We start from the raw sequence: 23,473 nt of genomic DNA on the forward strand, positions 1-23,473 counted from the left end.
TCGAGTAATTAACCCTAACAGCTGGCATTGGCACTAAATAAGGAATACCATTGTGAAGTGGTACCTTTAAGAGATGAAGAGACCAAGAATGGTAGAAAGAAAAGTCAACCAGGATTACTTTGTCTCCAAATATTTCCTCTGCATCCTGGATAATGTCTCATATAAATCCCTTCATTAGAAAGCCTCATATCAGGGTTTTTTTGTTCTCCCAGAATCCTCCATAAATAGAAATATAACTTGAAGAGGTGACATCTTGAAAGCTGTCATCAGCCAGTCACTTAAGCAGGATTGTCTGAAAGCCAGTTGATAACAAGTACCAGTGCTTACAGAACACATGATAGGTGCTCCAGTGAAAAAGAAGAACATTAAAGGACAGGAAAAGCACCTAAAAATAATTAGAAATTGTTCAGAGAAATCAGGGCTATCACTCTTTTGACAATTAAGCATAAAGTAAATGTAAGGTGTAAAAACACACTATTACATGACTATTCTAAGAAAATGTAACTTGTAACATGAGTCAGGTGAATTGCATTTTCTAAGATGTTGCCTTGAGAGGATGTAAACATTCCAATAATCTTGCTATGATTCGAGGCATTTATATAACTCTTTTGGAAATTACCTTGCAGCATGGGTCCCTTTTCTTTCAGTCTCTCCAATGACAGTAAGAGTTTTCATTTGAAGGTGGTTTGACATCAGAAAATTACTAAAAGTCATCCAGAGCCGAGTGTGAAGAATTCAGAGTGAACAGTTATGTAAGTTTAGTTTGGGGTCAAAATCATAAAACAACTAAAAAGCAGTAAGGCTAACTGAATTGCTCATTAACTGGTTCTAATTTTAACAACTGGAGAAAAATATCCATTAGAGATGCATAGAAAAGCAAAAACCTGTTGAAATGTAAAGAAAGATGGGGTGTGAAAAAAATACATTCTAAATCAGCTCCAAGGAGAAAAGTTAATGCCCTAAGGCCAAGGCTGTGAGATGAATGCAGGACTGCTGCAAGAGAAAGAAATTAAAGCTACATCATAAGTTCTATAAATTCCTTGTGAGATATTTGTCAACTAGAGGCCTGGTGCATGAAATTCGTGCACGGGTAGGATCCCTAGGCCTGGCCAGAGATCAGGGCCGATCCAGGCCTTCCGGCTGCGGGTTGGGGCCTTCCTTCATTCCATGCCACCCGTGGTGGTCAGTGCACATCATAGTGAGCGATCGAACTCCTGGTCTCCTGGTCAAACTCCTGGGGGGACACTTTGCATATTAGCCTTTTATATATATAGACTAGAGGCCCGATGCACAAAATTCGTGCAAGGGGCTCAGCCCTCGCAGCCCCAGCTGCCTAGGCCCTCCCAGCCCCTGCTGCCTCGGCCCTCACAGCCCCACAGCCCCGCCCACTGGTCTTTCTGGAAGGTTGTGCCACCATTTGGTCTAATTAGCATATTAGCTCTTTATTATATAGGATTGTCAACCTTCCTAGGAATCAGTAAGCCTTTCCCAGGGTACCTATCACTCCCATTGTAACCCTTATCATACTATTTATGATGATTTCTTTACAAGTCTACCTCCTTCACAAGCATGTGAGCTCCTGATTTCTATTCCTAGTACAATGGTTAAGTCAATAACTGAGGGTTAAATAAACTAACATACAACACTCATTTGGACATGTGATTTCGGTAGTCTTACTGAAGGTCCCTCCTTATGTGCAACCATATAGGCTAGTGGAGATACATGTTAGGCAAACTTCAAATTCTACTTTTGCTTTAATTTTTAGATATGTGATCAAGGAATATTGAAAGCTTTCTGGTAAAGGGGAAAATTCCAAATTTGTAGCTAGAATCTGAAAACTTCAAAGACCTTCAGTGTTTAAAACACTCTTATCACATAGCTGCATGATGACATCTGACTTCCTCTGAGACAGTGATACACCTCAGTCAGGTTGGTGGAAAAAATGAAGACAGAGCAAATATTAAAACTTGCAAGATGCCCCCGGAAAGAAAAGAGCAACACCTCGGACTCTCATAAACTGACTGCTCTGTAGAAGATGCTAACGGATCAAGACACAGATCGCCTCCGATCTGACGTCTTCGGGAAGACTGCCACATGCAGAATGTTCACTTTGCTTCCATCATTACTCCAGCAATCTTCCTCCCCAACTTGCAATCTAATGAGATGATTAATACAGCGGTCCCCTCCCCTTCCCCCCTTATCGGTGGGTTTTCTTTCTCTGGTTTCAGTTACTCGTGGTCAACTGCGGTCTGAAAATATGAAATGGAAAATTGCAGAAATAAACAATTCATAAGTTTTACATCTTGAACTCTTCTGAGTAGCATGATGAAATCTTGTGCCATCCTGCTCGGTCCCACCCAGGACGTGAATCATCTGTTTGCCTAGTTTATCTGGGCTGTATATGAGTTGCCCGCTGTTTAGTCACTTAGTAGCCACCTAGGTTATCAGACTGGTTATCAGAGAGAGAGAAAGAGACCACGTTCACATAACTTGTTACAGTATAAGGTTATAAGTCTTCTACATATTATGTTTTTATTTTTGTTACTATCTTACTGTGTTTCATTTATCATGAGTATGTATGCATAGAAAAAAATATAGTATACACAGGGTTCAGTACAATCCATGGCTTCAGGCTTCCACTGGGGGTCGTGGGATGGATCTCCCAAAGGTAAGGGGGAGCTATCTGAAAGCAGCTTCAAAAATGCCAACATGGCCTCAAAATTCAATGCTCACTAAACTAATTTATTTTTTGTTTTTAACTGTTCTAAAGTGGAATGGATTTTGAGCTTGTGGGTGTATATACCTGAGAGAGAAAGAGAGAGATGGAGGGAGGAAGGAAGGCTATGGGAGAAAGAGAGAGAGAGAGAGAGGAGTTAAAGGAACACAGGAAGTTACGTTTTATTCTCTAGCTCTTTCCTCAGGGATTGATATTGTTTTTCGGAGCATTTCAACTATAAGTGTAGTGGGAAATGTAGGCAATCATGAACGTACAGAAAGATAAAACTTCCTATCTACATTTCCATAGTACTTTTATTTTTCCTATCTTTTGCCTTTGATGAAAAAGTTCCTTCCCCACACAATTTTTTTCAATTATTCAATAAAAAGACCCAGCAAGAAACTAGCTTAAATTATAAAAAATAAATAAGTCAAGCATTTTTTTGAACCCCTGATCAAAATCCTTCATTTTTCCCCCTTTTGTACAATGAGACTCTCCTCTCTAGTTCTGAAGCATAGTTTTTCTCCTTCCTTCAATAAGACATTTCTGCTTTTACTCAGAGAAAATAATGTCCTCAATTCTCCTCCACAGATGAGTGCTAGGAATAAAATGACAACATAACATTGCTATTTTTTGTAATGAGGTTCTTTTTTTAAATATTAATTCTTCTAAGAAAAAAACTTAGCTTCAGCTGTGCCACCATTACTTCATTTTTGCTTACTCTCCTTCATCCTCCCCCAAGATAGTTTATTTATAATATGTAATAGATATGACACTCATTAATATCCAATGTTTCACTGTTTGATTTTTACAGTTTTAGAGTTTTGAACAAGTTTTAAAAATGAGATCAAGAAAAATTGAGTAATCTGCTCAACATTAGAGATCAAGACCAAAAAAACTCTTCTAAAATCTGCAACGTCCTCCCAGCCAGGATCGTGCCCACTAACGTGAAGGTACATTATAGGGACAGTCACGCTTTTAGATGTAAGGATCTTTCTGCATTTCAATGTCTTTTATGAAGCATAATGTGGTGCATAATGTCTCTTTCTCATTCTAAACAAAATAAAATAAAACTTCAGAGCTCAAGTGGCAGCACTCTTTCAGTGATGCTGATGCTAGAGATCAAAAAAGCACCACACAGGTCCCCACTGAACACAAGTTGCACAAGTATGCATGACACAGTAATTCAGGGCTAGAAATGTGACCGGATTTCCTTTGTGCAAATCACTCTCATTTTCTTTGCATGGCATCTCTGCAGCCTAAAAAGTAGAGCTGGGAATTTCTGATATAGAGAAATGTATGCAGATATGTAAACATGTAGATTATAAGCATACTATAAGTTAGTTTTTTACAAGCCATGTCTGTTCTTCCTTCCTAAGGTACAGATGCTATCCTATTACTGGTAACTGTACCGAGATATAGTGGGGACGTAAGGCACTATAAGGATCACATCACCTAATAATTAGTAAACCATTGTACAGAAAGTATCTGAAAGCATAAACACACAGTAAAACTAAAGTCTACCTTAATCCATGTCTCAGGCTACATAAAGCCTTTACGTTATTATAAATGCTTGTGTGCCATTAGGAGTTCCTGCCTTGTGCTCTAGCAAAAACCGTTCTTTTTTCTTTCTTTCTTTTTTAATCAAAGAACAATAAAAAAAAGTTCCAAAACAATACCTTTGAATTCTCAAAAACACATAAGCATGCATTTTTATGACTTGGTTACTGTGTACAGTAGGTAGTCATTTTGCTACTGGAGACTAGAAACAATTCCCACTAGTCTAAATGTGTAGAAAAAAACTCACGAGGTGTAGCCAAGAAACACTTTGCCAGAGTGATAAGTACCCAAAACACACTGCATTTTTTGTCTTTTCTTTTTTCCCCTCCCTGAAAGCGTACCAATATCTACATTGAAGTTTATAAATTTGTAGCTAATTGTTGGCTTTCAGACACTAAATTCAAACAAGTTTTCCAATGCAAACCAAACTGTGCCAGCCCTTACTTCACTTACACTCTACTGACCTAGTCATTTCAGAATGTACGTGTGATGCGCATATGTAGCAGGCAAATATCCAACACTGATGAATTTCTACAGTAGTTTGGCTTTACATTGTAGTTTCCAAATGGAAGATAAACTTTTAAGTGAATGGGTGGTCTGTGGGGCCCTGTAAGAATTCAAGTGAGGCCTGGGGCATATTAATTGGGTTCCTTTCAGGTTTATTATACTTTCTATTTGTATAAAGAAATAACTCCAGTGCTGACAATATCTTTAACACCTATTTGTTAAGGAAACAAAACTCTATGCATTCTTAAGTGGACTGTGGAAGCAAAAATTTGATTCACTGGTTTTGAAGCTTAAAAATTAAAAATCATACTAATACTACTAAAATCAGATCACAAGTGTACAGAAATATTGTATAACAAAACCCAGAGTTTTAGTGCAAAGATTCATATTTGGGGACACCTATAATTGGACAAGTACCTTATAATAAAAACTATTATCAACACATTAAGAAAACATTGTCATAACAAAACACATGGTACACCATTATCGCCATAAAGAGTCAACTGCAGATGGGCCCCAGGTGGCACTCGTCTGCGTTTTAGGTAACTGGAAATGTGTCACATACATAAATACACATAAAGTTTGAGTAAAAAATAGAATGATAATTTACTTTAAAAGAAAAAAATCTGTAAAATGACGTAGGTTATATTGTAATGGAAGGTTTAATACTGAGCACCTAATTTAAAGAAAACCATAATAAGTTAAAGAAAATATTTTATAAGGAATTCACTTTGCTTTCTTTCAAATATTGTGAATGTTCAGAAAAAAAACTCAAGAAAAAAGATTTTTTTTGTTAGAAGCAAACAAAATGTACAGTTAATAAATCTTCTAGATAAATTTTGCTCTCTATAAAAAGGCATTTCCTGCCCCCAAATCAAATGTCTATTCATAAAAATTAATGAATTTTTTCCTGTGATTAGTACAATAACACACAAAAAAGACTATAGGGACACTGAATGAAGTTATTAAAATAAAATAACAGGAAAAGGGAAAAAAATATGAAGTGTTCCCAAAGCACAGATGGATAGAAGAAAGAAAGGAAGTGCCTAGGAGTCTAAAATCTACTTTTCAGGCTTTTGATTTGCACTCTAAGATTTAAAATGTTACTATTAACATTTTTTTCAAGAACTTCGCAGGGTTGCCATACCTATTGAGTGAGCTGACATATGTGAAATGTTGACCAGTGTATAGAACATAGAGTGCAATACCAGTTTACTTAGTATTATTTGTGTATTATACCACTAAAATTGAACTTCTATGAGGGAAGAGATTTTTGTCTGCTTCTATTATTGCTATTTCTTCAGTACCTTGCACATAATCCAATAACTGGCATACAATAATCACTCATTAAGTATTTGTTCTCAGAAATGTTAACTGTACTACGTATGTATATGCACTGTGTATGCATGGGTATACATACATATAAATATTATACATACATACACACATACTAGTTTCTTATTACAGATCAAATAATAAAGAGGCAAGAAGCCTAGCTGGGGCGGCTCTATTCCCAGTATGAGGTGTGCAGGAGGCAGCCGATTGATGATATTCCTCTCTCATTGATGTTTCTCTCTCTCTCTCTCTCTCTCTCTCTCTCTCAAAATCAATAAAAAATACTTTTTTTTAGAAAGAGGCAAGAAAATTTTGTAACAAAATAAATTCTAATATTTTTGACCTAATAGTGCATTGGCTTGGAAAAAACAGCATTATCATCTTCCATTCCTAATGCCCTATAGAAATGCTATCTCTGTATTTAAAATTGATCCTCGTTCACAGTTAAATACACTGAAAAGCAGGTTTAGGTGCAATAAAAAACTTTAAATTTATGCCATAATTATTGCCATTTCCATGAACAAAAGAGCTGATTAATTTGCCATTTTAATGCAGGGGGTCAAATGTAAAATTAGCTCAGGAAGCTTACAAAGGTGCTTCTCAGCAAAAGTCTATTCAACTGCTGTGCGCCATCGCCTAGAGATTCTGACCAAAGGACAGAAAGGGAGTTTCTCTTCCCCCCACATTGATGGGTTTACCCTGTATCACCCTAACAGGGGATCACTCCGTACAGTCCATCGGACTCACATATGGTTCCCAGGCTACTCATTATGTTTTATCACATGAATGTTTAATGGTATTAGGAAAATACAAAGGCACAGTGGGGAAAAAGAACCCTCAATGTACCCATGGATTTGTGTCCTGACACAAACTGTATGAAGAGTCACTCTGAGTGTGGTGGCTGCCTCCGTTACGTGCTTGGCAGTTTTGGTATGCCATGAGAACTCAGACCCACTGGATCTCTGTCCACCGATGATGCCACTGTGTGTGACAATCCACCAAGACTGGCCCTTGAAAAGAGGGATTACTAAGGCCACCTTATTCCTGTTCCGATTGACTCCCGCCCCACTTAACTCCCCTGCTTTTCATTTGGACTGTAATGCCCAAAAGTTACTAGAAATTTAAGATTTAATTATTAATAGCATCATTTTCAAAGGCCTTTGTCATATTTGCAGAACAATGTTTGACTGTTTTATATAAATACTAGGGGCCCAGTGCCCAAATTTGTGCACCTTGAAAGGAACTGTGGGCTGCAAGGCTGCAGTAGACACAGGGACGGGTCTCAGCCCATCCTCAGTGCCCTTATCCAGCCCCTCCCACCATGGCCCCCGTTCCCCTGTCTGCCAACAGCCCCTCTCTGGCTGCCACCGCTCCCATGCGCTGACCGTGCTGGCCCCGCTTGCACCCGCTGACAGTGCGGCGCAATTGGGGCTGGCGCCAGCAGCGAGTGCAAGCGGGACTGGCACCATCAGTGGGTGCAAGTAGTGGCTGCTGCCCCGATCACCCCTCAGGCACAGGGGAGGTGGAGAAGCTCTCAGGGGCAATCAGAGCCAGCAGCCACCACTCGCACCCGCTGATGGTGCCAAGTGATCGTGACCAGTGTCAGGTACTGGCAGCGGGTGTGAGCAGCAGCTCTGGTGCTGGCAGTGGGTATGAGCGGGGCCAGCGCCGGCAACAGGTGCAAGCGCCAGGCAGGACCACAGTGCGTGGGAGCAAAAAATTTTTAGTAACCACCAGGGACTCACCCCAATGACAGCAACCGGTGCCTCACCTTGGTCTGGTGCCCCTGCTCACCTGCTCCACCATCCCGCTGGGGCCAACGCCCACCATGTTCCACACACGCCCCCCTGGTAGTCAGCGCACATCATAGCGACCAGTTGTTCCGCCATTCGGTCTATTTGCGTATTAGCCTTTTATTATATAGGATTGACTTTACATTAATTAATATGCCTACATGGCACTTATTAATATACCTATTTGGCAAAATTAAAATAACTAAGATGTTACTTAATATCACGAATCCCTGTGAAAGCTGAACATTGCAGAAAGCACTCAGTCCACAAAGTTAATATCATAAGCTAAAAAATGAAGCTCAAATTTTATGCGCATATATGCTTGTTATGGATTCATTTCTTCTTTTCCCCATAAGTTATAGCAATGGTACCAGTTTTTCATCAGTTCCAACAGTAGATTATAAGATTGCCTTTTGGAGCTGATCTGAAAAGGGAAAGGTTCTTTCCTTCCCTCCTTCCCTCTCTCCCTCCCTTCCTTCCTTCCTTTTCATACCTACCTGCCTACAAATGTACAGACTGCATGTGATAAATGACAGACTCATGAAGAAATGATCGTCCAGTCCAATGTGTTCTTGTTTGGACCCAGAATGGACTCTTATGGACTGAACTGTGTTTCCTCAAATTCATGTTGAAACTCAGTCTCCAAAGTAAGTGTATTTGGAATGAGGTCCTTGAGGAGGGTTATTATGGTTATATGATGTCAAAAGGGTAGAGCCCAAATCTGATAGAAGTCATGTCCTTAGAATAAAAGGAAGGGACTCCTGAGTTCTCTCTCTCCCAACTTTCTGGTACCTTAACCTGGGACTTCTAGCCTACAGAACTGTGATAACAAAAGTTCTATTGTTTAGGCCACTCAATCTATGGTATTTAGCTCTGGCAGTCTTAGCAGACTAGTAAAGACTCTCTCTTCTAAGCCTGTAGAGAACACAGAAGGTGTTGTAGACTAGAACCAAATGCATACAAAGGCGTAAATATGTACATTAAAATCGATCAGGACTCCTCTGCTAAAAAGTCCCAGATGTGGAGAAAGAAATATGTTGGTGGGGAGTGGGCTGCAGGGAGGTGCAGGCCCCTGTTGAAGGTAGACGGCATGGGATCCAGGAGAAGTTCTGTTTTGTTTGTCCCCAGTTACATTTGTCACATAAGTGCCTGCCCCCTGGAGATGTTAGGAGTAAGTGATATTATGTGGTAGACCCCTTGGCGGAGAGACTGGCGAAGAAAAAAAGCTCAATGAATAATACCTGTTAGCGTTAGAGGTTGGATATGAGGAGTGAAGGAAAAATTTCCAAGAAATATTGCATGGAAGAAAAAAAAAAGAAGACGACTGTTAAAAGGTGATGAAATTTTTTAAAAAGTGTCGAAGTGAATAATATCAAACTGTTTTCAACCTTTCCTAAACTATTTGCTTCACAGCAATAAGCTACTTATCTTTCTCCACCACCGAGATGTCAATAGGCACTGAAAGCATTTCTGACAACATCCAGTGCCTCTCCGCCTATGTGGAGGCACACACTTGCACCTTGACCTTGACCAGGGACCAGATTACAACAAATAAAATAAAATAAAAAACTTTTAAGCACAGGAAGTAGTGAAAATACTCCAAAAGTGTAAATGCACCTTTGGCAGGGTTTGGAGAAATTCATGGAAAACCAGAGACATGTTACCTTGCATTGCAGTATGTTGCTTTACAAAGCTGCCGCTGTTGAATGTGACCCCCCGTAAACCCTGTCACGTAATCAGAGCAGGAGTTCTGTAAAATGACAGAGGACGAGTTCCGGGGGCTTCAGGACTTGAACTGACTGACTACCCAAGGTCACGCCGGCCAGTCAGTGACAGAGGCAGCCAAGAAGGCAGATTTCCAGGTTGTCTTCTCCAGCTTCAGTTTTCTATTTTGCCAGAGGCTTTCGAGGGGAGGACCAATAAGCAGAAGCTAGGAATTTCGGGTGCTCTAAATGTGGAATTTTTAAAAATATATTTTATTAATTTTTACAGAGAGGAAGGGAGAGGAATAGAGTTAGAAACATCATTGAGAGAGAAACATGGATCAGCTGCCTCCTGCACGCCCCCTATTGGGGACGTGCCCACAACCAAGGTGCATGCCCTTGACTGGAATCGAACTTGTTGGGACCCTGTCCACAGGCCAACGCTCTATCCACTGAGCCAAACCGGTTAGGGCTAAATGTGGAATTTTTATAGCCTGGCCCACCCACTGCAACTAGAATTGGGAAAGGGGAAGTGTTGACAATTCAGGTTTCTGGGCTATAGACCAGACCTTCTAGAACTCAATTTTCGAGAATTGAATTAAGTTAGGATAATATACAAGGACTTGGCAATCATGTGAGAACTATTTTGGTGATGGTGGTCTAATAATAATAGTAGGGAGAGGTGAGTCTATTGGCAAGCAGTGGTTGCATTTTTTCCTTCTTTGTTTGTTTTTTTGTTTATTTGTTTTTTCTTTCTTCCAAAGTACAAGGGTGAGAAGATGAATGGAGATAGAGCAGTTGGGCCTGATATCTAAACTGAAAGCAAACAAACAAACAGAACAAAACACCTGGCTGACATGGGAGGAAGTGGACGGTTACCACTTTTTGACACCGATCTTGCAATCCTATTAAGCCATGACATTTAGTGGCACCCTTAGGCTCAGCAGGACCAGGGCCAAAATTCAAGGCCACAAGCATTTGCCTTTGTCAGGCCTGAATACCCTGATATAATCTCACCTTACCTTCAGCAGAGTTCTATCTTCTGAACTACGGAAGGCTGCACTCCCTCCTCAAGGCCCTACTGAGAATCACCATTTAAGAACTACCGACCTTTGTGAGGTGCTGGCCTAGTTATCTGCTTAATGCAATTTACACCAGGGTGTGCCAGAGACTGAACAGGGCTCTTTCAGGCGTCATTTGCAATTCAAAAGAGGTGCTCTTTGGAATGCTGGGCAACTAAGGAGTGCTTTTGAGTTGCGAAGCCTTTCTTAGCTCCTACCTCACTGCCCACCACTCCCAGTGAGGGCACATTCCCTCTTGCAGACCCTCTGTCCTTAGTTAAGCCAAGTACACGTTTCATCTTTAGAAGTGACTGCTCGCCATGTGCAGCCTTAATGAAATGGAACCTTACCCTTCATCAGCGAGCATGGGTTGGCACACCGAATAAATAAATTCCTGCAGGAATATACACACTGACGAGTAGAGGGACTCATGCTGGCATTCGGGCACACACACAGGGTGGGGCAAAAGCAGGTTTACAGTTGTAAATTTGCAAAACACAGAGTTTATTCTTGTATTATTATTTATTAGTTAGTGCATTTTTCATACAAATAGCTGTAAACCTACTTGTGCCCAACCCTGCATGCTTTCCACAGGTAAGGATCTCTAGAACAACACTGAAAACCCATGTGTGCGTGCTTCCTCTTCATACCCCCTCAGAAGTCTACTGCATGGCCAGTGCCTCCCTTACTTACCTTAAATATTTGCTTTAGTTTACTACTTTTATCCTTTTTCAAAGGGTATGGTGTTTAGAACAACACCAAGGAGGAAGGAGAGAAAATCAGAGAATTGTTCATTTGCTGTTGAAGCAAGAGTCATACCCCACGCAGAGAAGGCAGGGACTCTAGCCAGCACAGCAGGCAGCCTTTTATCACAAAGACATGCACCCAGCAGGGAAAGAAAACAGCAGGTAGTGGGCTCGTGGAGTCTGACAGGAAAGTGGCCACACCATGGTCCAGGGATCCAATGTGGATGGATCTGCAGGCTACCTAGCCCCAAGCCCAAGCTCTCTGTTCATTTGCTCAACAAATATTCATGGGTGTCTCCTGTCTGCTGGGCACTCTAGTGGGCCCTGGGACATACCATGATGGACAACAGACTTGGGGTGGTCCCTCTAAGTTTCATGTATCCCTTGCCTTGTGTGTAGTTTTGCACTGTCCTATCTCTGAAGGCAAAGACCTTATTCTAGTCATTGTTTTAATTACATCCTAAACCTTACAGTGTATCTTAAAGACACAACTAATCAATCCATTCTCTGTAAAGTGATTGGCTAAAAACAATCACACATACTTTTTAAAAAGTATTTTTGCAAAGTTACAGATAAAAGATTATTCCAGGAGAGATAGTTTAAATTTCAGAATGACTTCCTAAGGACTTAGGTCCTTTTTTAGAGAGAGCTTCAAAAATGAAGTTAGGTTAAAGTGAATTACCTTTAATTCTTCAGGGGTTTTTTAATCACCTGTGAGATTGTTGTTTATAAATCAGATTAATTAGATCTTCAAATGACACCCACAGCACTTTCTGGTAGTGTGAAGTGCTATTTATGATGGGAGAGTGTCTGAAAAACTGGAGCTGGTCTAGATAAGTCTTTTGGGGAGATTTTACCCAGATAATTCTGAAAATACACCATCTTCAAAAGCACAAATTTCACTTCCTCCAAATGTTTTCAGTACTCGAGTTCTGACTGGACATTTTTTCATAGATGTTATAAAGTTCTTAAGCAACTCCACCAGAGTTATGAAAAAGCTGTTCATTAATTCAGTTTCCTCACCTCAGAAAAAAAGAAAGAGGGTGGGTTTTTTTCCTCACAAGATTGGTCTGAGGAGCAAATCAACATTCATTAAATTCTCTCAAACTTAGGAAGCATGATGCAAATATAATCTGTCATTTTTCTGCTCCGTAATCTTCTTTATATGATGATATTAATTCCATAAGGACTTTTAGTATTCTTTGCATACTAAGTATGAGTGAGAATGTCAGCTGTGCTAAAAGAAATAGATGTTATCTAAGCCAGCCTGTAACATTCTTATCTTCCTCTTAATGAATTAATGTCTTGTTGTTTAAAATAAAATGTCCAAATGCTAAAATATGTAGGGTGATGGGTGGTGTGTTCTGAGTCTATCTCCATCTGACCTCAGGCACCTCCCTAAGTGGTAATAAATTCCAGCATTCCCAGAAAGGCTGTCTAGGAGACAGTGGGTGGGGGAGAGGGTAAGTCTATGCAGAGGCAGGACCAATGGTGAGTGACATTCAAAGATTTAAAACAAAAAACAGAGGAATGATAACAGACTTCTCAAAAACTTTTTGCTGTTGATAAATGCTACTGTAACAGTATGCTGTTGATCATTTAATTCAGCTTAATATTAGACTGAAATCCTTGGGAATGTTAGTAATTTTTTGTTTTGATTTATGATGTTTTTCTAATGTAATGGTAAATCAACATCATGTTCCATCCCAAACAATCTAGAATGGTAGTTCTCAACCCTTGCAACTATTACCACAATAAGACATTTTTTTTTTTTTTTGCATAGCAACCAAGAACAGGAAAACACACATGCACACAACACAACTGAAGCATAGATTGCGCAAGACAACATTTACTCTGATGAGTGACATACTCGGAATTTTTCTGCTTTATTCCATGTCACTCGAATAGGGGTAGACTCACAAATTGACTCATGCCCCATTAGTATGTTACTGGAGTTTGCAAACTGCTGCCTTAGAATGTTCTTTGTGAAGGTATTTCTAAATATTGCCTCTCTGCAGTTGCACATCAGATTATGCCCAAATCCTGGACTTTGTTGTCCATAATTTGTTTTTGAATTAATGTGATTTGTTACAGGATTCAAAGTTTAAGGACATCTAAGGAAGCTTACTACTTAAGATGAGGAAACGTGACATTTCCAAGAAGCAGAAAGTGGTAAGGATTATTTTCACCAGCTTCTTACCTGGTACACTTGTCCCTGTGCTCAAAATAAAGAGCTGAGGATAACTGGGTTTTGTTCAGGAACTGTACTATAGTCTCAATGACATTACTGAAATTTTCCTTTAAAAAAAAATTAAATCAACAGCTAATAAGAGTAAAAAGCCTGAAACATATACCATACATGAGAGAGATATATGGGCTAGAGTGCATTTCCTAGCACTCCACACTTTAATATTGTTCCAGTATTTATTTATTTTGCTTAAAGGGCTTTGGTATTGACTATGATTGACAAAAAAAAAAGAAAAGAAAATCTCAAAAACCTGGTCTTTTTTTTTTCTTCTTTTATAAAAAATAGTTTTATTGATTTTAGCGAGGAAGGGAGAGGGAGAGATAGAAACATCAATGATGAGAGAGAATCATTGATCGGCTGCCTTCTACAAGCCCACACTAAGAATCGAGCAGCAACTGGTCATGTGCCCTGACCGGAAGTCAAATTAGTGACCTCCTAGTTCAACCACTGAGCCACACGGGCTGGGCTATCTGGCATTCTTAATCAGTATTTTAAAACTTGGGGGAAACTTTAAAAGGGCAGATGATGTGGTAGATGTATTATAAAACTGTCAAACATACAATATGAAACACTTATTTTATGGCACATAAACATGTCTAACATAACAAACAGAGACATAAATATACAAACATACAGGGACCAGCCAGAGGACTCCCTGACTTACCTAGAAAGTCACTTATACAACTAAAATCTGACCACTTGCTCTCTCAACAGTATGTAATATACTGTAACATGCTGAATTCTCAGAAGCTGCTGGAATTTATGTTATCTGACATCAAATAGAAACAGCTTTCAGACAAATGCAGTTCACAAAAACAGGAAGCCACGCATATTCCTTCTGAATGTGACCACGGAGACTTCAATAAATCCAACTGAAAGGTCCTAAATTTTCTTAAGGACTTTAACCAAAAAACACCTTGGACATTCTATAGATACTCTGGTCAGTATTTCAGGATTAAGGAAAAGCAATCCATTGGCAGTGCCCGTGGTAAATACAAAACTAACCTCTGCAATCTGACATACAGCCAATACTTTGCATAAATATTGCTGGAGGCCCTGGAATATATGTGTAGGAGTGTGCACACGCACGCACACATACACACACACACACACACACACACACACACACACACACACACAGTGGTATTTCAAAATGCACACACAGAATGAGAGAGACCCTATCTTTGACTCTAAGAGAATTATCTCACTAGCCTGGAAAAGGCGGTGATCGTATAACACTTGAAAAATATGGATCAATTTAGGATTTTATTGAAAGTCGGTATTTAATGTATTAGACAAAGACTTAATAGACTTAAATTTCCCTTGGTTCGCACAACGCCAGAGTCTTAAAATTATGGTTGAAATATGCTGTTGGATTTTTTAAAAGACTTCACAATTAAGTCCTGCTAACCACTTCTTTGAGAATGGAATTCCTGGCGATTTAGAGACATCCATTAGTGGCACATTTCTTTATTAATACTGTTTCTTTTATGTTTATTTATTTTAATACTATTTTCCTTAAATTAAAAAAAATAAACTTGAGAATCAAATGCACAACAAGTGGAACGAGCAGTGATTGGCTGATATCCCACGGCCAAGGGCAGGCTCCAGCAGGTTTCGGAGTAGCAAGGTCATCAGAGTATGGTGCATAAAGGAGCATCATATTAGAGTGGAATTCAGCCAAACACAGTAATGTATGGAGGTGGACGCATCTGAAAAAAGGAAAACAAAGATTTATGCAGGTACAAAAAAAAAGCTGCGATGAAGAAATTTCCCCCAGCGTCTTATGCCCAATCGGAATGCTGTGGTAGAGGTTTGAATCAAAGCAGAGAATTTTTATTCGCAAAGTATGTTTTTGTAAATCATAAATATGCTTAGGGGGGAAAAGTTAACTTGTCAGATGAATCCTACTTGGAAACTTTAACAGGTTTTTTTGTTTGTTTGTACACAGCATTAGAGTTCAATACAAACATCACTAAATTCCTTGAAAATAAAGCTTTATTCCGCCTTTAAAACATTAATTCACCAGAAGTGATAATTAAGATTAGTTTTAGTGGTTTCAGCTCAATTCTTCTTAAAATGTGATTTCTCCCACAACACTAATGCTAAATAAAGCACTGTGTAATGTTCTGAAACAGAGTTCCTGCTTTAGAAAAAGATTCTAAAGGCTTTTAAAATAAATAAGAAATGCAAAGCTGACTCAAGACATATATAAAAAGATCTTACTATTTCTCTACACTCGTAGCAAATGAATGGATGGGGAGCCTTGCTATAGTCTAGAAGTTGGTTATATACAACTTACATATAAATTATATTTAGTTTTCAAAACAGTTTAGCTGTCATTTTGAAAATAATAAATTTAGTCATTTATAGTCACTAATATGCAAATTTAGACTCTAATACACTAGATTTGTTAACTGTTTAACAGGGAAACAATCCAATTGAAAAACAACGAATGTCACATTCATCTAAAAATTTGCTAGAAAACAAATTTAGAGGAAAAATTAGCTCACAATTGTACACGGTGGGGCAAAAGTAGGTCTACAGTTGTTCGTACAAAAAAATAACACAATAATTAGTAAATAATAGTACAAGAATAAACTGTTTTGTGAACTCACAACTGTAAACCTACTTTTGCCCCATCCTTGCGTTAAAGGTGCTACTAAGAGAACGCAGGAGCCAAGTCGGCAAAATGTAAAGGAGTACAGAAGCCGAAAGGAATCATCGGTATTGATGGAAAAGGTCAAAGATGATCCCAAACAGAATGCATGCAACGTTTCATACGTAATGTATAGAAAGCTTTTATTAACGTCCTTTACAAAGATGTTTTATTGAGGATGTACTAAATGCTAGCTAGGTACTTACATCTATTGTTACTGTTCTGCTAAAATTAAAAATTCTGTCAATTAACTTGTTGACTATATGTTCCTTTAATGTACGTCAGCAATGCCATCTTTCATAAAGGCTAAAGAAATACTAACTTCTTTGTAAAAATCTATAAAGCTTGAATTACAATTTGCCCGATAAATTTATAAATAAAAGCTAGAACCTAAAGCAGAATTATATTCTATTTTGAAAATGTCAGGCTACATACTAAATATATGGAGTTACACATAGATAAATAAATCTCAACGGGTTTCTGACCCTATTGAAATATATACAAAGAAAGTTACAAAAACTCAATTTTTTCCCCCCTAGAGGTGGTATGAGAATTGAAAAGAACACTGGACTCCGTATTCTATGGCTTGGACTCTAGTCCACATTGTATCCTGATTGTCTTGTGATTATAAAGTTAAATCAAGTTACTTTTCCATGCTCGGCCTCAGTCTCCTCTTCCATGAAATGCAGGGACAGGTTTAGTTGATGTTTTTAAATTTTGAAATGTGTCGAGGACTAGTGATTTTAGATACAGACATTAAGTGGTTGATTATATTTTATTTCAGTTTTGTGTGTGTTTAAAATTTAAATATTTTCCACAGATCAATGTATGAATACCACAATGAAATAAAAGTCAAATGGCGCCATAATTGGTTTATATGAATACATCTGTATGTGTTTGTGTGGGGGAAGGTGGAGAGACAGAGAGACAGAGAGATTTTGATATATACCGTGTGCACACTTTTACATGTATGAAATATGTAATTTCTCAAAGACAGAGAGAGAACAAGAAAGAATGATTTGGCTGAATTTTCCCAGGTGATGATGTACTTAAAAATCTTTCAATTGACTTTGTGGTTTTATGTCTAAGTCATTAATTGACTTAATATAAGTTTGGAATAGGGTTCAAGTTGTCATACTTAGACTTCCATAAAAATGTGCGTGTTCATTGCAGATCAAATCAGTGATGACCCTTTCCTTGTTTCATCCAGGGATCCTTAGTAGATACCTCCTGACTAAAGACAGCCTCGCCTTCATCAGTTATTAGCTTCCTATCTATGACATCAAGCCAAAGGTAACAGAAATCTCAGCGTATGTAGGGAGCTGCATCATGCCTGTTGAAAGATGTCCTTGGTTATAGATAGGAGAACCACATTGTAGAAAGTATGCGTATGAATTAAAACTGGAAGCTGTGGTTAGCATCACTCTGCAGATGCACGTCCACTATAGCATAGGGTAAGACATACATACACAAGTTGATACTTAGTTTTCTCGGTGTTTAGAACTCTCTTAGATAATGGCAAGTCACTTCACCCATTTGTTTCCAAAATCGAAGTAATTTTAAAAAATAATTTCTGCCGTATTTTTTACTAAGTGTGTGATGAATCGTGAGCACAATTTGATCAATTAAAGAGAACATTATTCAGACTACATTCAGCAGTTCCCTGCGCAAGGAGAACTGTCATTGGAGTTCATATAAATTTTTCTTTGAGTATTTCAGGATCAGCTACAATGGATTTTTAAATTAATGTTTACTGAAGCTGTGTCCTCTATACTCTTGCCAAAAAATAAAGCACCTAACTTTCCATTTACTAAATACCATAAAATTTTTACTTGCCAGTGCATTATCTAAGTAACAGCATGGCCAAGATGAGCTCAGTAGGACTTACACATAATAAGCAAAGTGATAACTATACTTTCATATCTGTCTACTAATATTTCGGAATTATGTTAATTTCTAAAGAAAGCTGAAAAAATACTTAACACGGTGAAACACTGGAGATTTAAAAATGAAATGCTTCTGCCTTTACTTTGCAAATTAAAAACACAGCTGTATTTCCAGGGCATAAAACTTTAATACCACCAAGATCAAGTTTATCAAGCAAAGGAAGAATGAAATGGAAAGGTGGACACTTAAGATCAATAACGTGGTCAATGGTCCACATTTTGCTCAACTAGACACAGTATTATAGACCAAGGGCTACAACTGCAAGGGTCTAACCTTGGAAAACCTGAGGTTACATCATCGGTTTTCCTAATGTGTGAATTTTTGAAATAATTCCAGTAACTCTGCAACACACATCTCCTAGCTTCTGCCCAAGAGGAACTATAGAAGCTTCCTTTGAATGTCTCTAGAGTTGGGAAAACAAACCAAAAGTGGACAGAGGGGGCATTATTTACAATCTGTTATTTCTACTAAACTGTTTAATTCATTATGATATAACCAATAAGCAGACTTAGGAGCATCACTCCAAATTGTGTAATTCTCTTGAAGATAAGAACACTGTAACAGACATCACTTTCACAATATCAAGTGAAGAGCTATGATAAAGCAACTTAGGAAAATTATAAATAAAATGAAGGCTTTATGTCAGATGAAATCTCAGATCTTTAATAATCTTTGCCATAAGGAATTAAAAGACTGGAAGCCTCTAGATTCAGTATCCAAGGGGGAAATTGGAATAAAATTTTAAAAAGGAACACAGGGTTTTCTTATATGTCAGGTTTAATCAAAGAAAATACCTTTGGGCACTGTGTAAAAACTAAAGATAATATCCCCTTTAAAATAAAGAGATACAAACAAAAATCAGAACAACAAGAAAAGATCCTGTTGATTATGTACAGAGGTCTAAACAGAATGCAACTTTGTAAATGGATCCCTGTCCCCTGGCAGCAATATTGAGATGAAGTGTATCAATTACTATTACTCATTACATTAAGAGGAACGTATTCCATTCTCCTTTATTTCATTTTAGATCAGCTATTTATTGTGGTTAAAACTTTATACATCTGTTGAATGCCAAATGCACACAAGTTTTGTGAAGTCACTCTCTGCAAACTGCATGGTTTATTCCAAAAAGGCTTTGTAGGGAATGTGAACTTCTTTGCTCAGCTAATAGACTAACACCATTCATTAGTTTATTTATAAGCATATCACTTTGCCTTTTAAACAGGATGCCACAACAGTCTTGATATTGGCTGTTTTAAATATTCAAGAATATAGAGTTAACCCCATTTGATGAGCCAAACAAAGCTTAAGTGACAGCACAGAATGTATGAGGTGGTTACATTAAAAAAAAAATCTATAAATCTGCCAGGGATATGTCAACTCAAAAGTTTAAGATTCCACCATTTAGAATGCAAATGCCATTCAGCCACAAGACAAAAAGACCTATTAGGATGACAGCTGAATAGTAAATATTCTGCACAAAGATCTCTTCACAGGCCTTTGAATGACAAAGTACCATTTCCTAGGGAAATTTCTACAGATCTCAATTTATTTGTGTTTATATTGTAAGCAGTTTTACAAAAGTATTATTATTTTAACTGTTATTGTCCTTGTTTTAAAAAAAAAAAGAAGACTGATAAAAGCACCAAAAACAAAACAAAAATCTGCTTCTAACTCCAGGTAAAGCAAGGACACAACAGATATAAACTTTCCACTTGTCAAATTTCACTTTAAAAGAAGTCAATGACTCAGGCTCACGTGCATCAAAAGACCTTTTTTCAAAAGCCTACATGTAGTTCAATGTAGATCAAACTTGAGTTTTCTTAGATTGCTTGGATTATTGGATATAAAAGAATATCAACTCTGATTCTCCTTATCTAAATAGCTACATGTTATGGGGCTATAAAATAACTTTTTCCTTTGCCTTAATTCTTCTCAGGTCACACATTCCACATGCAAAGCATATCTAATAGAAAAACTATTATTTGATAGTCTCTGACAGTCATAAATGTGTTTCTTGAGATGCGTCCTGAAGTTAAGAAATATGGGATTTGTTAGTAGATTTATTATCTACTAACAGCAGGTAGTAACAGTAACTAATGTTACTGTTCTCCTCTATGTACAGGCCACAGCATTAGACACAGCAGTTTCCAAAAGGTTTTATTTGCTGTGTGCCAAACTTTAGTGGGTGAAAGAAGTAAACTTTGTATTACATATATCACACAAGCAAAACTTTCAAAAATAAACTTTATGTTTTATAAAGTTAACCTCAACATGCCCTATTTTTACTGTTTCTACATTTCACTGAGAAAGAACTGTACCAAATATCCCACATAACCTTTATAGTCTCAGTGTCAGCACAATGCATATCAAACTATGCTTGCACACAGTGCACCAAACATGAACACTTTTGTTGCCTGGCTTGAACAAGTGGTCCATAAAATGTACTTTTGCTTATAAACTTTTAATGTCAAAACATGAAGAATGCAAATGCTGGCTGTATAACCTCATAGCAGTCTTACCTGTTATAGATATCAAAGTATGAAAAATGTGGTTTTGCATGACATTTGCATATCACTAAATATTTTGAAACCAGCATTTTTGTCAGTGTAGTCAATACTTCTGAATCTCAGACTTGGTACAACATTTGCATGACTCAGCATCTTCTTATCTGTAAAATTTTGCATAATGGGTAACGCAGCTAAAACTTTTATAGAGTGTCCAAGTTGCATAGACACCAGTAGTAACTTTAGAAAATATCTCTGGATGCAATTTTCCACTTAGTAGCCACAAAAGGAAATAGTTCCAGGTTACAGATAACCATCCAAACAATATACACATATTCATTCTGGAAACACCAAATGTAGGATGAATTGGTGCTGCCAGGTACAAAGAGAGGTACAAAATTCTCCCTACTTTGAATATTTTCTCTAGTAACTTTCAAATACAGTGGTGTACCTTGCATAGGTGACCTCTGCCAAATGAATGGTGTATGAGTTAACATTAAATTCCTACTTTATTAAAATTTTAAATGACAACTTTAAAAAAAAGACCAAATTCTGCAGAAGATGCCCTGTCTCAGAATTCTTAGCCTTCTCTGGGACATTTAAATATATGTGGGATGCATCTTACCTGTTTGCTGTACTTGTTATTGGTTTGACAGCTGTATTCAGAGCAGTGATCTGATCCAATTGAAATGTTGTCTCCTGCTCCCACAAATGTGTTGGCTGGTGGTAGATCTTGTACGGCCTGGTGTTTTTTCCCTGAAGTTGGTGACTGGGGGTGAAGCTGGACAGTAGGCAATGGGGAACTAGATTTGTAATGCCTGGCCAGGTCAGGACTGCCAGGCCCACCATTGACGGATCGGTACCGGCCCATGATGGGGCTGTCTGACAGCTTCTCGTTGACACTGTCGTACCTCTGTCCATTTGGTTTAGAAGCTTCCACAGTGACAATGCTGCTGTAGAGAGGCTGCTTGGATTTTTTGTTTTTCTTGTCCTTTTTAGGCTTTTTAGATTTGTCATGCTGTTGGGGTGTAAAAAAGTCTTCGTGATCTTTTTTGCCAGCCTCATAGCCATTCTTATTCTTGGACCGGCAGTATCTTGCCATCACTACAATTAAGATGATGAGGATCACTGTCATAATTCCAGCAACCACCCCAATGACAATACTCAGTCTCTGCTTGCTAATTTCATAGCTTGGGTCACCGGCTATGTCCTGGGTGAGTGGGGTGTGCAAACTCCTGGCTATCTGGGAGTCTATCACAGTCGCATTAGAGACACTTTCATTGACAAACACATGCACCAGCGCTGTGGTGGATTGGGAAGGCTGCCCACTGTCATTCACTTGCACCACCAGCCTGTGCAAGCCATAATGCTTTTGGGTGAGTTTCCCCACTAAGGAAACCACACCACTGGTGGAATCAATCTCAAAGAGCTTGAAGGGATTCCCTCCCACAATGCTGTAGTTCAGGTCTGCATTGATGCCATCATCACTGTCTGTGGCCAACACCGTGGCTACCACTGTCCTGACATTACTCGAAGGCGGCAGCAAAGTGTAGGACAGGTTTCTGGGCAGGGTCACCGTGGGGGCATTGTCATTCTCATCCATAACAAAGAGAGAGACGGTGGCCGTGGCTGATCTGGGAGGATCGCCTCCGTCCACAGCCTTGACTCGGAATGTGTAGGTGGTCTGATGCTCCCGGTCGAAAGACACGGTGGAGTAGATGGTCCCCGTGTCGTTCTCAATGGAAAAAATGTTGCTGTTCTCCTCTATGTAGAGGCTCATCTCTGCGTTGCGCCCCTTGTCGGCATCCATCACCGTGACCATCCCCACGGGGCTGTTGGGCTGCAAGTTCTCCTTCACGTAGAAGGTAAAGACGTCCTGCATGAACTTGGGGTCGTTGTCGTTCTTGTCGGCCACCTGCACGATCACCGTGGTGCTGCCCTGCAGCACCGGGACGCCCTTGTCTCTGGCGTTCACTTTAAACTCGTACCTGTCCGTCTGCTCGCGGTCCAGCACCGTCTTGACCAGGATGTCCCCGGAGTCGGGATCGATGGCGAACACCCCCATCACCGACGAGTCCAGCGAGTAAGCGATCTCCGCGTTCTTCCCGCTGTCGGCGTCGGTGGCCAGCACGGTGGCCACCCTCGCCCCGGGGATGTTGTTCTCGGGGAAGTAGACCTCCACCACCGACTGGTCGAACACCGGCGGGTTGTCGTTGGTGTCTCCCACCTTGACCACCAGCGAGTTGTTGCTGGAGAGGCTGGGGCTGCCCGAGTCCACCGCCACGATGACCACGTTGAACTCCCGGGTGGCCTCGTAGTCCAGGGGGGCCGAGGTGTGCAGGAAGTACTTCTTCTTGTTCTGGTCGCCCTCCGTGTCGCTGGCCGGCTTGAGCTGGAAGGGCACGTCCCCCACCACCGTGCAGGTGACCACCCCGTTCTCCCCTTGGTCCCGGTCGGACACCTGCACCAGGGCGATGGGGGTGTCCACAAGGACGTCCTCGGCCACGTTGGCCACCCCGTCCTTGAGCGGGATGCGCCCGATCTTCCGGATCTCAATGGACGGCACGTTGTCGTTCTCGTCCTTGATGAGGAGGACCACGGTGGCCTTGTCGGTCTTGGGGGGCTGCCCGCGGTCGCGGGCCATGACCGTGAAGCGCAGCTGGTTCACCTCCTCGCGGTCGATGCGGTGCA

At 39.6% G+C, this 23,473-nt stretch overlaps 1 protein-coding gene across 1 annotated transcript in view; it reads right to left on the reverse strand.

The window, feature by feature from the left end:
- Positions 1–23,473, reverse strand: part of PCDH7 (protocadherin 7) — a 449,456-nt gene that overhangs the window by 423,221 nt on the left and 2,762 nt on the right. Inside the window, 1 exon segment of the mRNA XM_005881151.2 lies at positions 21,408–23,471. Within this exon segment, the coding sequence (XP_005881213.1) occupies positions 21,408–23,471 (2,064 nt within the window).

Source organism: Myotis brandtii, unplaced genomic scaffold (genome assembly GCF_000412655.1).
Source record: "Myotis brandtii unplaced genomic scaffold, ASM41265v1 scaffold67, whole genome shotgun sequence".
NCBI classification, from domain to species: domain Eukaryota; kingdom Metazoa; phylum Chordata; class Mammalia; order Chiroptera; family Vespertilionidae; genus Myotis; species Myotis brandtii.